The sequence below is a fragment of the Curcuma longa genome, chromosome 13, assembly GCF_044706935.1.
Source record: "Curcuma longa cultivar G26 ecotype Majalengka, Jawa Barat chromosome 13, ITB_CL_G26_1.1, whole genome shotgun sequence".
NCBI classification, from domain to species: domain Eukaryota; kingdom Viridiplantae; phylum Streptophyta; class Magnoliopsida; order Zingiberales; family Zingiberaceae; genus Curcuma; species Curcuma longa.
The window spans coordinates 3,513,977-3,533,730 of NC_133873.1; the positions used below are offsets into that span (position 1 = coordinate 3,513,977).

The window sequence follows — 19,754 nt, forward strand, 5'->3', positions numbered from 1 at the left end:
CATCGTAGGATAAAAGATTGATAGAAGAAAAGTTGTCCTTGTGGTGCACGTTGAGGCCTCTTATAAAAACGCTTCTGGGTGCCCGGATCCCTTTTTGGATGCCCCAAGCCAATCTGATCCGATCTCATCTCTTTGATCTTTATCGGGACTAATTCTTCTTGATCTGGGCACCTGGACCATCCAAGGTCGCCTAGACTGTGTGGGCGCCTGGAGTAACATCCAAGCATCCAGATCTAGTCAACTCAGATTTGACCTAAGTTGACCTCAAACTTGGTTCGGCTGATTCTGTTTGCTCCTCTTATGCTTCTTTAGTTTTGCTTTCAACTTCTAGTTCCTACAAGATAAGCATACAAACACACTAGCAACCTAAGTCTTCCCTGTAGTCTCTCTAACCTATTAGACTTACCTAAACCTTACCCTATAGGTCTAACCTACTAGGTTTATCCGTGTCTAAATTTCAATTAGGACTAGTTAGTTTCATAGATAGACTTTCCACCTGTCAAATATTCGATCACCCTTAACATGTTTGAACCGCGAATAAATTCAAAACTTGAGAGGAAAATAACTACATATGCTACATATGCTATATATCATTTAATCACTTTAAAAGCACGAGAAGACTTTAATAATTTATATATCTAAATTTAAAATCTAATAAAAAATGATCACGTATCTGTTTTTAATAAAATTTCTCATCATTCTTCTTAAAATTTATAGTATTTTAAATTATATTTTGGATTTTTCTTAACATGTAATAATTTCTAAAAATTTATGATAAAATTTAAATCACTTTACTTTTCATTCTATTTTCTGTAAAAATGATATCTTTTTAAAAAAATATCTTAATTTTAAATACATACATACATTAAATGGATTGAGTGATTTTTTTTTTTGAGCAATTGAGGATTTAGCAGTAGGTTTTATAATATTTATGGCAGAAACAATTTTTTTAAAAAATAAACACTCCTGGTGACCTCACCTTACCTCACCTAATCTATCTACCCAATTGTACCCATAAAATTTACATAAAGTACATCACGTGACTCCTCCTCCTTCCTAGCTTCCACTGTCTCAAACAGCCCCCTAGCTCCCGTGTTCCCAATATCAAAGCAACCTCCGCTTGCGCCACAACTTGAGACACACTAAACGGCCGTCAACTTTACCCAACTTGAATATGTATAGGTCTATGTATATAAAATCAAAAACAAATAAACATTCATCTCTCATAAATTTCCTTTAAATTCATAAACATCATCAACAAATAATAATAAGATACTAAATTAATTAACATACTATTTTATTCTGTAAAATTTTATGACGCAAATGATATATTTAAGCTACCCATACAAACTCAAATTAAATAAATAAACTAAGATTTTTAATTTAATTTAATTTATCAATTTTGGATGGTTATGTGCACCTATCCCTATTCATGGAAATTCATAATCCTCCTTAATTAGGTCATTCTTATGTTTGCAATCCTCGAGACCTTCAAACTAACTAACTTAATCACTATGTTATGCTTGAATCACGTCCATCCTCTATCTTTTACTGCTTAGGATGCCTTTCATAATTTTCGAGTCGATTTTCTAATAAATCTTCTAATATTTGCTTGGACTTAGTTCCTTTAGTAAACACCAACTAGTCAATATCAAAAATAAAAATATTATAATGATCAAGTTCTCTCACTCTTAGGGCAGAAAAAGATCCAACATATGTTGGTGCTCATCCCTTTCTGGCCCTATCAAAGTTATCTATACCGACATGGGTTGACTCCTATCAAATCATCAAGTGATCGAGTAAGGATGTCTTGATTCTTTACCCAACAACAAACTAATGATTCCTTTAGATCGGCTACGAGATCTTTGAAAATTTGAGTAGTCCTCTTTGAGTAAGAAGGAACCACCACAAACACTTCAGTTTATTGTTTAGATATGAACGAGAACTCTCTCCTTGTACTATGTATACATCCATATGTTGCTCTTTTTGCTCTTCCTCTTCTAGCAAGCTCGAATAATCTCCACATAATATTTGAGTTACTTGCTAATCCCCTTTTGCCTCCCTGACTTCGTTGCTCACAGAGAATTTGATCTTTTGGTGTATAAGGAGAGGCCACTGTTGGTAGAGCGCTGAAGCTTAACTGACCTAGACGACGTGGTACTTGCTAATCTCCTTTTGCCTCCCCGACTTCGTTGCTCATTTTTGGATTTTTACATGAAAATAAATTGTTTAATGAATTGATTTGATTATATTTGTGTTATGTGGCATAATTTGATCTATGATTTTTGGTGATAAGAAGATCAAGATCGAATTCGATCGTGATTGAGCCAAGTTTGCTCAAATTGATAGAGAGCGTTGAAGCTTAGCTGACCTAGTATGATGTGGTAAGCCACTATTCAGGAATGAGTGTCCATTATAGTGAAAGTAGCTAGAATAATACACGCATCTAGGCTCTGCTCCAAAGGAGAGTGGTTCTTGGATGTGGCGACGACCTAGTGATTGTTCTACATGCTCGAGTTGAGATGAAGCAAGAATCTGGAAAGTAGGGGAGTGTTAACATCCTATAAGTCTTCAATGGTTATGCTCATCTATTCTCCAGCCACCCAGAAGAGGATATTGACCAAGCTACTTGTGTTAATAAAAACTTAAGCAACATTGAAGTTAGCAATAGTAGCTTTTTATTTCAATCAAATTACCAAAGCATCGTTATGAGAGGTGATGATGCCCTCTAAATCATTGGGTCAATATCTCAGTGTGGGTCCCAGCTTGGCTGCTAGCCCGATGATGGTCATACATTTCGATCGGTTATGTCTTTTCTAAGCTTGATTGGAATAACTATCTGTGGCCCCTCCAGAGATTATGTTAATGAACCCCTGGACGTGTTGATTATCTTGAGCCAGTGGCCTCATCTGTTGCTCAGCTATTGGATTGTTCTAGCATGGTGCTAATCAAGCAAAGCTCAAGCGGCCTTGACTTCAAGCATAATGGGGAGGTTGTAACTGTCAATAAGGGTCTGGACCAATGAGCAAGACCTGCATTTGAGGATAGGCTCCAATGAGCCGTTCCAACTCCCGATCCAACCCTTGATAGTCGCGGGTGTAGTGTCCATATTCCTATTGAAAGACAAAAGGTAGGAGCTTGTGGCCATCTAGGACCCTGTTCTGAATCCCATGATCTCCTCAAAAGTTGATGTTCATCATAGATTAGCATTGCTCTCTCTTTCGAAACTCGTAGAAGAGTGAAATAGGGTTGATGGTGAGGCTAAGTGGGTCATGGAGGGAGTCATTGCTTCGAGTAGTGTTCCGGGGCCTCGACCAATCGGGGACCTCTACTCTTGTCGTTCCTCCACATTGATGTACTTCTCAGCCTAATGAGAATCTCATCGTAGTCTGACAAGGGATTCTTAGCTAAGGAGTGGAAGAAGTCTCCTTCTTTAAATCCTTGGGTGAAGCTGCCCGTCAAGATTTCAAATTTCGCTGAAGGTATCTCTCGTGCTGCATGAGTGAACCACTGTATATACTCATGTAGGGATTCATGGATCTCTGCTTAAGGTTAAATAAACTTAGAGGAGTTAGCGGACACCTCGTTGAACTAGAGATATGGCGCAAGAATACAACAGTCCCTTTGGGTCAGAAGCACCCTTGTACTCAGGGATATGAGGCGGTCGAAAATATTGCGATAACTCCTCCTTCAATATGTCCTCAGAGAATGACATTTGTTGTGAGGCTACTTTTCATTCTTGTACCGGTATAGGACCTACCTACCTTTTGCTAGTGTGATAGGTCAAAGTGGCTCCCTTTGAGCTATGTGTTGTGGGCTCGGCTATGGGTGCTTCCTCGACTTCGACTAAGACCACTTCCTCTTCTCCCTTAGCACGGGGAGTAGAGCCTTGTTGTAAAACTTCTTTGACAATTGTGTCAACTATGTGTGAGAGTTGCTTCCACGAAATTGGGCCTCTGGTTGTCTTGATGATTATCATAGAGAAGACCGATTAATGCTCTATTGTAGTTCTCCTAGTGCTAACCATCGTAACTTTTTTGTATCTCTTCCCACAGGCAATGTCATTTTGATGGAGTCATTCTTCACCCACTCGGGTTCCTCCTCTCCATCCTCCTTTAGGATTGTGGTTGAGGTGGGTCCTCTGATGTGCTCGCTATCTGTGTCTTGCGAATCGAAGCATGTCAGTCAGGGTCGACGTTGCCGTTGTGGTCCCTTTGACAATCAAGTCAACGCTAGGTTAGAAAATGGAAGGCTCACTTGCGTGAGAGAGTGTAAGAGTTTGAAAGAGAAAGACGAAGAAAATTAGACTTTGCAAGTGTTGGGTCCAAAAGGATGTTCGTATCTCCACAATGACATGATATTGTCCACTTTGGGCCTAAGCCCTCATGACTTTGTTCTTGGGCTCTTCCCAAAGGCCTCATACCAATGGAGATACTTTCCATCCTTTTAAACCCATGATCTTTCCCATGTGTTTTAGATGTGGGACTATGTTTGCACCTTTGCAACCCAACAATCCCCCCCCCCCCCTCAAACAAAGGACCACAGACCCCCCTCAAACGGAAAGCCTCCGTTTGATGTCTGAATCTTCGACCCACCAGACTCCTGCCCCTCGGTCCACCCCGACCTACTAGGACTTCCTGCCCAGCCGCAACCATGACTTCCTGCCCCTTGGTCCACCCTGACCTACTAGGACTTCCTGCCCAGCCGCAACCAGCACTCTCCTGCCCCTCGGTCCACCCTGACCTACTAGGACTTCCTGCCCAGCCGCAACCAGGACTTCCTGCCCCTCGGTCCACCATGACCCGAAATTGGGCCTCTGGTCGTCTTGATGATTATCAATAGAGAAGACCGATTGATGCTCTATTGTAGTTCTCCTAGTGCTAACCATCATAACTTTTTTGTATCTCTTCCCACAGATAATGTCATTTTGACGGAGTCCTTCTTCACCCACTCGGGTTCCTCCTCTCCGTCCTCCTCTGGGATTGCGGTCGAGGTGGGTCCTCTGATGTGTTCGCTATCTGTGTCTTGCGAATTGAAGCATGTCAGTCAAGGGTCGACATTGTCGTTGTGGTCCCTTTGACGATCAAGTCAACGCTAGGCTAAAACATGGAAGGCTCGCTTGCGTGAGAGAGTGTTAAGAGTTCGAAAGAGAAAGAAGAAGAAAATTAGACTTTGCAAGTAAGAAAAAAATCTATCATACCTTCACTTACCTTCACAGAGCCTTATATAGCCATAGTGAGGGAAGTTCATGTAAGCGACCACATGAGCGAGATGCCGCTTGAAAGTTGGCCACCGAAAGGTGGTAGGGTACCAAGGCAACAATGGTTGGGTTGTACATTAGATATGGTCCGACCATCGGCCAGGTGTCGCCTGCTATGGTGACTGCTTTGTAGGTGCTACGTGGGTTGTCGGAGATTGAAGCCGAATTTTGAGTTGGTCGAGTAGGCTTCCTGAGTCCGAATGGGATGTTGCTGGATGAAGGTCGAGGGCTCAAGAGATGATTCTTGCTGGTCTAACAGTTAGGTCGAGTGCTCGAGAGAGGATTCTTATTGGTTGGGAAGTGAGGCCGAGTGCTCAAGAGGTAACCCGAGTCTGAGTCTCTCCTCTGTAACTTCCTGGAGTTGAACAAGCTTCAGCGCCTGCAAGTATGGGACAATAGAAAGGGTTTCCATCCCACTTCAAAAATGATGCATGATTGATGATAGTTGGCTCTTATGTTTGATGTTGCAGCATTAGCAAGCTCCATTGCTAAATCATTCGGTAAATTGCAACTAGCTTGTCCCATCGCAAAGGCGGACAGGATGCATGACGATGTATAACCTAAAGATATTCCACCATACTGCTAAACCAACCCTACCGGATTTACTCGAGCCCTATCATATGTCTCTCCTCTAAGTTGGATTGAAAAATAAAGTCGAATGAAAATCCGATTAAGTATGGGACGACTGCAACTATCAAGTATTATTGAAGAAAACCTGCACGATATAGTTGGAGTAGATAGTTGGAGTAGATGTCTAGGATTCGCTCTGGCCAATCGAACTAGATGGAAAGACTTAGAGCAAATGGAACTCTTAAATGGCATTGACCCATATAGGAGGGTTGAAGAGAGCGACGGTCCAACTACTCGGGCTAAGAAAGTATGAATAATGTATTCAAATTTAATTAAAATTTTAACCGTGGATAAATTCAAAACCTGAGAGGGAAATAATTGCATATGCTATATTATCAATTTTTAATCATTTAATCACTTAATCACTGAAGAGAAGACTTTAATAATCTATATACCTAAATTTAAAATCTAATAAAAATTAATCACGTATCTGTTTTTAGTAAAATTACTCGTCATTCTTAAAATTTATAGTTTTTTAAATGACATTTTGGATTTCTTTAACATGTAATAGTTTCTAAAAATTTATGATAAAATTTAAATCACTTTTCTTTTCATTATATTTTCCGTAAAAATGTTATCTTTTTTTTAAAAAATTATATATATATTTTTTGAGCAATTGAGGATTTAGTAGTAGGTTTTAGAATATTTATGGCAGAAACAATTTTTTTAAAAAAAAAAACTCCTTCCTCACCTCACCTCACCTCACCTCACCTCACCTAATCTACCCAATCGTACCCATAAAATTTACATAAAGTACATCACGTGACTCGTCCTCCTTCCTAGCTTCCACTGTGCCTCCTAGCTCCCGTGTCCCAATCAAACAACCTCCGCTTGCGCCACAACTTGAGACACACTAAACGCCCGTCAACCCGGCCCAACTTGAAATATATATATGTATATGTATATAAAATCAAAAACAAATAAACATTCATCTCAAAGCATAAATTTCCTTTAAATTCATAAACATCACAAATAAAGAATAATAAGATACTAAATTAATTAACATACTATTTTATATTTTATAAAATTTTAAGACTCAAATGATATATTTAAGCTACCCTTACAAACCCAAAATAAATAAAGAAATTAAGATTTTTAGTTTAATTTAATTTATCAATTTTGGAGGGTTATGTGCATTCACCCCTATTCATGGGCATTCATAATCCTCCCTAATTAGGTCATTCTTATGTTTGCCATCTTCGAGACCATCAAACTAACTTAATCACTATCTTATAGTTGAACTGCATCCATCCTCTATCATTACTGCTTGGGATGACCTTCATAGTCTTTGAATTGATTCTCTAATAAATCCTCTAAAATTTGCTTGGACTTAGTTTCTCTAGTAAACATTAACTAATCAATATTGAAAACAAAAATATTATAATGATCAAGTTCTTTCACTCGTAGGGCAGAAAAAGATCCAACTTATGTTGGTGCTCATCACTTTCTAGCCCTGTCAACTTATCTACAGCAATGTGGGTTGACTCCTATCAAATCATCAAGTGACCGATCAAGAATGCCTTGATTCTTTACCCAACAACAAACTAATGATTCCTTTAGACTGGCTGTGAGATCTTTAAAAATTTGACTAGTCCTTTTTGAGTAAGAAGGAATTACCCCAATCACTTCAATTTATTATTTAGATATGAACGAGGACTCTCCCCTTGTATTATGTATACATCCATATGTTGCTCTTGCTCATCCGAGCTTTGTCTTTCCGCTTTTCCTCTTCTAGTAAGTTCTGATCATCTCCACATAATATTTTTAAGTTACTTGCTAATTCCCTCTGGCCTCCTGACTTCGTTGCTCACAAAGAATTTGATCTTTTGGTGATAAGAAGAGGTCACTGTTGGTAGAGCGCTAAGGCTCGACTGACCTAGTATGATGTGTTAAGAGGAACGGGTGTCCACTACAATGAAAGTAGCTAGAATAATATGCATGCCTAGGCTATGCTCCCAAGGAGAGTAGTACTTGGATATGGCCGAGTGATTGTAGGCATGCTTGAAAAATTAGAGTAGATGAGTGTTAACATCCTATAATTCTTCAATGGTTATGCTCATCCGTTCTACAGTCACCTAGGAGAGGATATTGACAGAGCTACCTATGTCAATAAAAACTTGAGCAATGTTGAAGATAGCAGTAGTAGCTTGGATTACCAAAGCACCATTATGAGGGGTGATGATGCCCTCCAAATCGTTGGGTCAAAATCCTAATGTGGATCCCGGTTCAGTTGCTAGCCCGGCATGGCCATACATTCCGATCAGTTATGCCTCTTCTAAGCTTGATTGGAATAACCATCTGTGGTCCCTCCAAAGATCATGTTAATGAATCGGATAGGCTGATTATCGTGAGCCGGTGGCCTCACCTGTTGCTCAGCTGCTGTATTATTCTAGAGTGGTTGTGTCGGTTAGGCAAAGCAAAGCTCCGAGCATAACGGGGATGTTGTAGTTGTTGATAAGGGTCTGGACTAATGAGCAAGACATGCATTTGAGGATAAGCTCCAATGAGTCATTCCAACTCCCAATCAACCCTTGACAATCGTGGGTGTAGTGTCCGTATTCTTGATGAAAGGCACAAAAGGTAGGAGCTTGTGGTCGTCTAGGTCCCTTTTCTGAACCCCATGATCTTTTCAAAAGTTGATGTTCATCACAAATTAGCATTGCTCTCTCTTTAGAAACTTGCAGAGGAGTGAAATAGGGTTAATGAGGCTAAGTGGGTCGTGGAGGGAGTCATTACTTGGAGCGGCATTCCAGGGCCTCGGCCAATCGGGGGCCTCTTGGCCTCTCTGCTCTTGGGCACTCTAAGCTTCCTCCACATTGATGTATCGGCCTGATGAGAAGTTCATCATAGTCTTATAGGGGCTTCTTAGCTATGGAATGGAAGAAGTCTCCTTCTTTAAGTCCTTGGGTGAAGGCGGCGCCCATCAGGATTTCAAATACTGCTAAAGGTATCTCTCGTGTGACGTGAGTGAACTGCTATATATACTCATGCAGGGATTCTTGGGATCTCTACTCAAGGTTAGATAAACTTAGAGGAGGTAGTAGGTGCCTCTTCGAACTACAAAAATGACATGAGAATAGAGCAGTAAAGTCATCGAAGGACTGTATGGAACCGAGTTGCAATGTATTGAACCATTGTTGAACTGGTCCAATCAAAAGGTGAGGAAGACTTGACACTTGACTCCCTCCGAATACTAGTGCAACAAGGTTGTGTTTTTAAAATGGCACAAGCACTCCTTTAGGTCAGAAGCACCCTTATACTAAGAGTGTGGCATTAATGGAGTTAGTGGATATAAAATAGTGGAGTTAGTGCTTTACATGGGTTATGTTATTAACTTATAAATATGTTGATTATTTATGAATGAAGTAGATTGAATTTGGAGTTTAAGTTTCCTTATTTTCCTCTTCCACATAAATGCAATTCTTCTTCCATAAATCTTTATTCCAACAAAGTGGTATCATAGCCATATCGAATGGAGGTATAGTTTCCTTCCAAGTTTTAGTGCTTAAGATGAGTAACTATGACAATTGGAGTATCAAGATGAAGGTGCTCCTTGGAGCTCATGATGTTTGGGAGGTTGTGGAGAAAGGCTATGATGAGTCAGTACTATCTCCGACTCAAAAAGATAGTTTGAAAGATTTAAGAAAGAGAGACAAGAAGGCTCTCTTCCATATTTATCAAGCCTTAGATGATTATGATTTTGAGAAAATCTAAGTGTTATTTAAGCCAAACAAACATGAGAAAAGCTCCAAGTCTCATATCAAGGAGAAGAAAAAGTGAAAAAGTATGCCTTCAAACATTAAGAAGTCAATTTGATGCTCTTCGCATGAAGGAAGGTGAGTTGGTATCCGATTATTTTTCTAGAGTCTCTACCATTTCTAATTAACTAAAGAGAAATTGTGAGAAATTAGAAGAAGTAACTATTATTGAGAAAATTCTTCGATTATTGAATTCAAGATTTGATAATATTATAACCATCATTGAAGAGACCAAGGATCTACAAGCTATGATGATAGAACAACTCTTGGGTTCATTACAAGCTCATGAAGAAAAGAAGAAGATAAATGAAGAGATCACTCAACAGCTCCTTAAGATGTCTCTTCAACCAACTTGGAAGGATGAAAGTTTCTCTAACAATAGAAGTCAATGTGGAAGAGGTCGTGGATATGGACAAGGTCGTGCTAGTGAACAATGATGGATTCCCATAGCAACAATGAAAGAGAAGAAAATTCAATAAGAGAATGTGGAAGAAGTCACACAAACTCGAGGTATGATAAATCTCAAATTAAGTGCTATAATTGTGATAAATTTGGTCATTATGCTACAAAGTGTAGATCACCTAAGAATAAAATATATGAAAGAGTAAACTATATGGAAGAAAGAAGAGAAGAAGATGACACTCTGTTGCTAGCACACAAAGATAATGAAAGATGCAAAGACACAATGTGGTATCTTGACATTGGTGCAAACAATCATATGTGGGAAAAGAAGCATGTTCATAGAGCTTGATGAATCAGTTGGTGACAATGTATGATTCAGAGATGAATCGAAGATCAACGTAAAAGGTAAAGGTAACATTCTTATCCACTTGAAAAATAAAAAATATCAATTTATTTTGAATGCTTACTTTGTGCCAAATATGAAGAGCAACATCTTGAGCTTATGGCAACTCTTGAAAAAAGGATATGATATTCACCTAAAAGATAACATGCTCTTCTTAAAAAATGATATTGATCGCTTGATTACTAATGTGTCAATGATAAGAAATAGAATGTTCTTCCTTAATATTCAAAATAATATTGCCAAGTGTCTAAAAGCTTGTTACAAAGACACCACTTGGCTATGACATTTTTAATTTGGGCATCTCAATTTCGGAGGACTAGAACTGCTCTCAAAAAAGGAGATAGTGAGAAGACTACCTTACATCAAATATCCTAAGCAATTATGTGAAGCCTGTCTACTTGAGAAGCACTTCAGAAAAAGCTTTCCAAAAGAGTCAAGTTCAAAGCCGCTTGAGCTCATACACACAGATGTTTATGACCCAATAAAGTCAAGTTCACTTGGTAAGAGTAACTATTTCCTTCTCTTTATATATGATTTTTCTCAAAAAACTTGGGTATATTTCCTGAAGCAAAAAATCGAAGGTCTTCAGTGTATTCAAGAAATTTAAGACTATTGTGGAAAAGGAAAGCGACCTTGAGATCAAAGGCATGTGATATGATCAAGGAGGTGAATTACTTCAAAAGAATTTCAAGAATTCTGTGAAGTCAATGGAATACGATGACCTCTAACAATTTCAAGATCCCCTCAATAAAATAGAGTGGCGAAAAGAAAAAAAATAGAACAATCCTTGATATAACAAGGAGCATGCTCAAAAGCAAACGACTGCTAAAGGAATTTTGGATAGAATTGGTTGCATGTGCAATATACTTAGCTAACCGATCACCAACGAAGAATGTGTGGGGCAAGGCACCACAAGAAGCATGAAACGAAAGGAAGCATGTGATCTCTCATCTGAAAGTTTTTGATAACATAGTCCATGTTCATGTGTCTGACGAATCAAAAAACAAGTTAGATAATAAAAGCAAGAAGTTCATCTTTATTGGCTATAACACCAACTCAAAGGGTATGAGCTATACAATCCAGATATTAGAAAGATAATCATCAATCGTGATGTCATATTTGATGAAGAAGAAAAATGGAATTAGGAATCCCAAAATGAATACTACAACTTCTTTCCATACTTTGAAGAAGAAGAGATGGAGTAACCAAGGATGAAACAAACAAGAGAGGAGTCTACTACTCCACCAACAATACAAACTTCAAGTACTGAAGGAAATTCATCTGTATCAACTTCAAGTAAAAGAGTATCACACTACAGGAGCTTACGGGACATTTATGAGATAATTGAGAATCAAGATAATCTTACTCTATTTTGTTTCTTTGTCGATTGCAAGCCTATGGATTTCCAAGAAGCTATAAAGAGCAAAAAGTGGAAAGATGCATTGGTAGGGATGAGCAAAAATTTGGTTAAACCGAATAAACCGATCGAATTAAAAAATTTAGTTCGATTATTTCAGAATTTCAATTATTTTTTCTAAAAAATTGATTAATTCGGTTCGGTTTTGATTTTAAAATCCCTTATTCAGTTAAACCAAATAAATCGAATTAATGAAATTAGAAAAATAATTTATAAATTTTAAGTAAATAAATTTATAAATACCTAATTAATTAGTAAAATTTTTATAATATTTAAAAAATTTGGTTAATTCGGTTAATTCGGTCGAAAACCGAATTAACCGATAAAATATCAGTTCAGTTTATTCGATTTTTTTGAAAAATTTGATCGGTTTGGTCGGTTCGAAAAAAATTAATTTATTCAATTTTCGATTAATTTGGTTCAATTTGATTTAATCGAATACTCAGCCCTATGCATTGGGTGAAGAAATCAAAGTGATTAAGAAGAATGTCGCATGAAAATAACTTCACTTCTTGAAGGATACAAAACAATTGACGTGAAGTGGGTAACAAAACAAAGAAGAATGTCAAAAGAGAAGTTGAAAGATACAAAGAAAAATTGGTGGTAAAAGACTATAGTTAAAAAGATGGCATTAATTATGATGAGGTATTTGTTCCCATTACTTGATTAGAAACTGTCAAACTAATCATTTTTTTAGCAACTCAAAATAAGTGGAGAATACATCAAATGGATGTAAAATCTACTTTCTTAAATGAAATTCTAGAAGAAGAAATCTATATTCAACAACTATTACATTATGAAGTCAAAGGTTAAGAAGACAAAGTGCTAAAATTGAAGAAGACACTTTACATGCTAAAGCAAGTGCCAAGGGCATGGAATAGCCTGATAGACAAATACTTACAAGAGAAAGGATTCATCAAATCTTCTTATAAGCATGCACTATACATTCATAAGGATAAAGATATTTTGATCGTCTGCCTATATGTCGATGACTTGATCTTCACTAGAAGCAATCCAAGTATGTTTAGAGAATTGAAAGAAGCATTGACTAAGGAGTTTGAGATGACTGATATTGGGCTCATGACATATTATTTGGCCATTGAAGTGAACCAAAGAAAAAATAGAATCCTCATCTTACAAGCAGGTTATGCCAGAAAGATATTAAAGAAGTTCAAAATGAATAATAGTAAACCCATAAATACTCCAATAGAATGTGGAGTCAATCTATCAAAGCATGATGAAGGAGAAAGAGTTAACTCAATATTTTTTAAGAGCTTGGTCGGAAGCTTACAATACTTGACATGCACAAGACCTTATATTCTTTATGTCATTGGACTTATTAGCCGCTATATGGAGGCTCCAACTACCACCCCTTTAAGATTGTTAAGAGAATTTTACGCTATATCAAAGGTACGAAAGATTTTCGGATGCTTTATTCATCATCTAACAACTTTACGCTTGAAGGATATAACAATAGTGATTGGGGTGGAGATATGGATGATAGACAAAGTACTACCGGATTTGTATTCTTTATAGAAGATACAACGTTTACTTGGATGTCAAAAAAATAATCTATTGTCACACTTTCTACTTGTGAAATGGAGTACGTGAATGTGCCTTCATGTGCTTGTCATACTATTTAATTCATAAATTTATTAAAGGAGCTAAATTTATCACAAGAAGAGGCAATCAAGATTCGAGTTGATAATAAGTCTACAATAGCACTAGCAAAGAATCCAGTCTTCTATGATAGAATTATACCGATATATGCTATCACTATATCAGAGAATGTGTTATAAGAAAAGAAGTGCAAACGGAATACATAAAGTCTCAATATCCAGTTGCTGATATCTTTACTAAGCCGCTCAAATTTGAAAACTTTATCAAGATGCGAAGTTTGCTTGGAGTCACAAAATCATGTTTAAGAGGGGGTGTTGAAAATTAAATTTGATTTTGTGATATTAGAATAATATAGCATGTGGAGTTAGTGGGTTGATGAGGTGGCGAGCAATGGTAGTAATGGTGGTCATGTGACATTAATGGCGTTAGTGAGGATACAATAGTGAAGTTAGTCGTTCACATGGATTATGTTATTAACTTATAAATATGTTAATTATTTATGAATGAAAAAAATTAAATTTGGAGTTTAAGTTTCCTTGTTTTCCTCTTCCACATAAGTGCAATTTTTCTTCCATAAACCTTTATTCCAACAATGAGGCAATCGAAAATGTTGTGGTAGCTCCTCCTTCAGTATGTCCTCAAAGAATGACATTTGTCATACAACTACTCTTTTTTCTAGTAGCGGTACGGGATCAACCGACCTTTTGTTAATGCAATAGGTCGAAGTGGCTCCCTTTAAGCTATGTGTTGTGGGCCCGGCTATGGGCGTTTCCTCGACTTCGACTGAGACCACTTATTCTTCTCCCTCAGAACGGGAAGTATGGCCTTGTCGTAAGGCTTCTCCAATGATTGTGGCAACCATGCGTGAGAGCTACTCCCACAAAATTAGGCCTCTGGTCGTCTTGATGATTTTCGATAGAGAAGACCGACTGATGCTCTACTGTAGTTCTCCTACTGCTAATCATCATAGCTTTTTTGCATCTCTTCCCACAAACGATGCCATTTTGATGGAGTCCTTCACCCACTCAGCTTCCTCCTCTCCTTCCTCCTCTGGGACTGCAATCGAGGTGGGTCTTTTAACGTGCTCACTGTCCATGTCTTGCGAATCGAAGCGCGTTAGTCAGGGATCAACGTTGCCGGCGTTGCCCCTTCGATGGTCAAGTCAGCACTGGGCTAGAAGAAAGAAGGCTCATGTGTTCACGAGAGCGTTAAGAGTTCAAAAGAGAAAGACGGAGAAAATTAGCTTTCACAAGTGAGAATAAAACCATCATATCTTCACATACCTTCGCAAAAATCTTATATAGCCGTGGAGAGGGAAGGTCCATGTAAGCGACCACATGAGCAAGACGCCGACTGCAAGTTGGTCGTCGAAAGGTGGTAGGGTACCAGGGGCGACAACGGTTGGACCGTACATCGATACGGTCTAGCCATCGGTTAGGTATTGCTTGCTATGGTGATTGCTTTGTAGGTGCTATGCAGGTTGTCGGAGGTTGAGGTTGAATTTTGAGTTGGTCGAATGGGCTTCCCAAGTCTAATGGGGCATCGCTGGATGAAGGCCAAGTGCTCGAGAGAGGATTCTTACTGGTCAGGAAGTTAGGTTGAGTGCTCGAGAGATGATTCTTATTGGTCGTGAAGTGAGGACGAGTGCTTGAGAAGTAACCTGAATTCAAGTGGACTGTCAACTGGAGTAGAAGTGGGTGATGACCCTACCGATTTTACTCTAGCCTTTTCACATATCTTTCCTCCAAGTCGGACTGAGAAACAGAATCGAATAAAGTTCGATTAAGTATGAAACGACTACGACTATCAGGTATTATCAAAGAAAACCTGCTCGACATAGTTGGAATAGGTGTCTAGGAGTCGCTGTGGCCAAGCGAGCTAGATGGAGAGGCCGAGAGCAAGTAGAGTCATTAAAGGGCATTGACCCATGTAAGAGTGTAAAAGAGACCGATGGCCCGATCAAGTAAAACTGGGCTTATCCAAAAGTATGAATAATATATTCAAATTTAAAATTTCAACCGTGGATAAATTCAAAACTTGAGAGGGAAATAACTTCATATGCTATATTATCAATTTTTAATTATTTAATCACTTTAAAAGCACTAGAAGACTTTAATAATATCTATATCTACATTTAAAATCTAATAAAAAATAATCACGTATCTGTTTTCAGTAAAATTACTCATCATTATTGTGATAAGTTCTTAAAATTTATAGTTTTTAAATTACATTTTTGATTTTTTTTACATGTAATAGTTTCTAAAAATTCATGATAAAATTTTAATCACTTTACTTTTCATTATATTTTCTGTAAAAATGATATCTTTTAACAAAAATATCTTAACTTAAAAAAATATGATAAATCTCAGTTAGTCTCATTGATTATCACTTCCCATGAAAGTTTTCTACCGGCCACCAGAATAAATCGAGAAGTGCACGCAGTGGTCAGCCCAGACGCTCAGCATCTTTTGATTGCGCTTTTCATTTGAAAGAAAATTCCTACAAATACATCGTAACTGGGGATTAAACTGCAGATGTCTGAATAATAATTTAAATGTCCTACTATGATACTATTGCCTGGACAACTTTAAATACATACATTAAATGGATTGAATGGTCCCCGGAGCAATGGTTCAACGGTAGGACATCCGGATTGTAACTCAGGGACCCGCGATTCGATCCCTAGTTACGATATATTTGCAGGAATTTTCCTCCAAATGGGGAACGCAATCAAAGGATGCTGGACATCTGGATTGACCGCCGTATGCGCTTCCCGATTTACCCTGGTGGTCGATGAGAAACTTCTGTGGGATCAGACCGACCATCTCCAGATATGTGGCTACTGGGATTATCATTAAATGAATTGAATGAATTTTTTTTTTTTTTTGGGAGCAATTGAGGATTTAGCAGTAGGTTTTAGAGTATTTATGGCAGAAACAATTTTTTTTAAATAAACACTCCTTCGTCAGGCTCACCTCACGTCACCTCACCTCACCTCATCTACACAAAATAGTACCCATAAAAGTTACATTAAGTACATCATGTGACTCCTCCTTCTTAGCTTCCCCTGTCACAAACAGCCCCCTAGCTCCCATTTACCCAATCAAACAACTTCCGCCAGCGCCACAACTTGAGACACACCAAACGGCCGTCAAACCGTCAGCCATCGACCGTCAACCATCGAGCGCCACGTGCACCCCGCACCACCACGACTTGAGACACTAAATGGATAGGATTAGACTGGCCCCACCGTCCCTTTCTAACTCGCATGCATGCACTTGGATTCCCAGATGATGGTCTCTTTCTTCATCAGACTGCGACGTGCCGGTGGAGCATGAGCCAGCAACAGGAGGCACTGCGCCCGCAGTAATTTAATCTCCACGGTTCAATCGGCGGGTCTCGCGTGACGGCCCACCCGTGCCCTGAACCGCAGGCAAACGCTGGGCCGCCGCCCGATCGGGGACGGACGCTCTGGATCCAGCCGCTTCTTCTCGTGAATCGTGATGGACCGTCCTGGCAGTCAAATCGCGAGCGGTCCAAGGAAACAATTAATCCGGCCGGTCCAACGTTGGGCGAGGCTCACTTGACGGCTCGGCCTTATCGCAATAGTGATCCCACTGCTCATGTGTCCAATCTCCGCCGTACAAGTCACCATTAATTATTTACTGGATTTTTTACGGACGCACTGCTTACGCAGCACGCCGGTGTACCTTCTCTGTTATTGGGTGGATGAATGGGCCGGGTCTTGCGTACCGTTTTGTACTGGAAACCGATACGAAGTGATCGGATGAGGTTACGTCTTGAGCTCGCCGCTTCGACGCCGTCAGTTTTCAGACGTCGAAGAACGCTAGATATTTATTAACCACGGTTGGGTTAGTAGTCCAACTCCGGTCACCGCCTTCCCGATTTAAACACCGGGGAGCGTCAGGCGTAGTTCGACGGAAGAGTAACAAGGCGACCGAGAGAGAGAGAGAGAGAGAGAGAGAGAGAGAGAGGAAGACGATGATGATGATTGGGCGAGGGGTCAACCATCAAAATCCGACCGTGCACGTTCCTCCTTGGTCGTCTCTCGACGACCCGGCGACAGGTGACGGCCTCCTCGACGATGCAGCTCTCGCTGCGCTGCAGCTTTATTTTGGAGAGGAGGCAGGGGAGGACTCGCCGCCGGTGGTGGACGCGTACGCTTCGGATGAGTTCCGGATGTACGAGTTCAAGGTGCGGCGGTGCGGCCGGGGGCGAGCGCACGACTGGACGGAGTGCCCCTTCGCACACCCCGGCGAGAAGGCCCGTCGCCGCGACCCTCGGAAGCAACGGTACTCCGGCGCCCCCTGCCCGGAATTCCGGAAGGCCGGCGGGTGCAAGCGTGGCGACGCTTGCGAGTTCGCACACGGGGTGTTCGAGTGTTGGCTCCACCCAGAGCGATACCGCACCCAGCCCTGCAAGGACGGCACGGCCTGCCTCCGCCGCGTCTGCTTCTTCGCCCACACACCCGACCAGCTCCGCCTGGTGCCGCCTCCCCAGCAGCACCAGCACCAGCAGAGTTCCCCGTCGACCGCGGCCGCCGAGTCGAACTTCCTACAAACGTACCTCGCCAATACTCTGGCTCCATCGCCTACGTCGCCGCCGATGTCTCCGTCGACCGAGTCGCCGCCGATATCGCCGGGCAGCACGAAGCTGCGGCGAGCGTCGTGGCAAGCCGGCTCGTCGGTGAACGAGATCGTGGCCTCGTTGAGGCAGCTACAACTGGCGAAGGCGAAGTCGGTGCCCAGCTCCTGGGCGTTCCAGGCGACCGGAAGCGGCGGCGGGTTCTCCTCCCCTACGGCCGGGTTTAATGCGGGCTTCTACAGCACGCCGTCGACTCCCACGGCGACCGGCTGGCTGGACGAAGAGGAGGCTCCGAAGAGGGTCGAGTCAGGGAGGCCCCTGAGGGCGAAGATGTTCGAAAGACTGAGCAAAGAAAGCATCTTTGAGATGGCAGAAGCCGCGGCGCCAGACGTGCAGTGGGTTTCCGAGCTGCTCCAGTAGATCACCACCCCGAATAACGCGAGAAATCGTGAAGAATCTCAGAAACGTAAACCACAGTCCTCATTCTTTGTCGCCATATACATCCTCCAAACCTCAAAATCTCCAAAACCACAAAAAAAAAAAAAAAAAAAAAAAAAAGAAGTGTTCTTGACTGTGCATATAAATAACGAAGGATAATGATCAGCATCATGCTTCTACTGTACAAATTAAGACGAATCACAAGCAGCAGCGATGGAAGCAAGCTTGTGATTTGGATCGCTTATTACAGTCAATCTGGTCCTGTGGACATTGGAGCTTTAATCATGCTGGCGTGTCTCCTGTGGCCATGGTTGTTGTCAACCTTCCCATCCAATGGATTTTCTGCTGATTTTTTCCCCACTGGAGTTGTTTTCTTGCTTGGTTATATATGCACTAATCGAGGATGGATGGAGTTGGATTGATGGAAAATCTCATCGTGATCGGGACCGCCGAGGGCACGAACATATCCTCCTCTGGAAGTGGGGTATGGAATTGACAGATCAACAAGAATGACGTTCACTGAGGACTAAGCATATAGTTTTATCCATTGCTGCAACAACTGTTCCACGAGGACTGGAAGGTGTATGGTAATGGGGAGGCATGTCGTCGTCAGTTTTTACCATTATACAGAAAATGTACCATACGAATTGTAGCATATAGATATCCTTCCTAAAAAAATTGTTAGGGCATTTTGTTGAATCGTTTTGAAGATATTTTATTTTTGAGTATCTAATTTTTATAATATTAAATCATAACGAGTATTTCTGTTATACTTTCACTTTTTTTTTTAATTTTTGTCACTGTTATCAAAAGTTTTTTCCTCATAATTTTTATTCTTCTCATTTAAAAATTTAATAGTCTTGGTTGTGTTGTCTAATTCATATCCAAATATATTAAAGAGATTTTTATTAATATATTAATTTTAATTTAAAATGATTTAATTTTTAAATCCATCAATCAATCTTTAAATTCATCAATCAATTTCATTTTAAAATATATTAATTCATCAATCTCTAAATTGATCAGTGAATATTATTGTTCTACAAATATAAATTTTAACTAAGTCTTTACTCTTGTGTCTGTACAGATCTCTTAAATACTGACTTGTATGATATATTTGGTGTGTGTTTAAGGCTTTCTCACAATCAAGTATTGAATTATATTTTTCTCTCCTCTTGTGTCTGTACAGATCTCATTTTGATGCGGACTTAAAGCATTTGG

General features: G+C 40.0%; 1 protein-coding gene across 1 annotated transcript; it reads left to right on the forward strand.

The window, feature by feature from the left end:
• Positions 1 to 17,435: 17,435 nt before the first annotated feature.
• On the forward strand, positions 17,436 to 18,893 carry LOC141844152 (zinc finger CCCH domain-containing protein 20-like). Its single transcript, XM_074732171.1, has one exon. It carries the CDS (start codon positions 17,493 to 17,495, stop codon positions 18,513 to 18,515), a length of 1,023 nt encoding a protein of 340 aa, XP_074588272.1. The 5' UTR covers positions 17,436 to 17,492; the 3' UTR covers positions 18,516 to 18,893.
• The last annotated feature ends 861 nt before the right edge of the window (positions 18,894 to 19,754 follow it).

What these genes read in the sequence shown, in the direction of transcription:
- LOC141844152 (XM_074732171.1), top strand. Translation starts at nt 17,493, where the DNA reads ATGATGATGATTGGGCGAGGGGTCAACCATCAAAATCCGACCGTGCAC.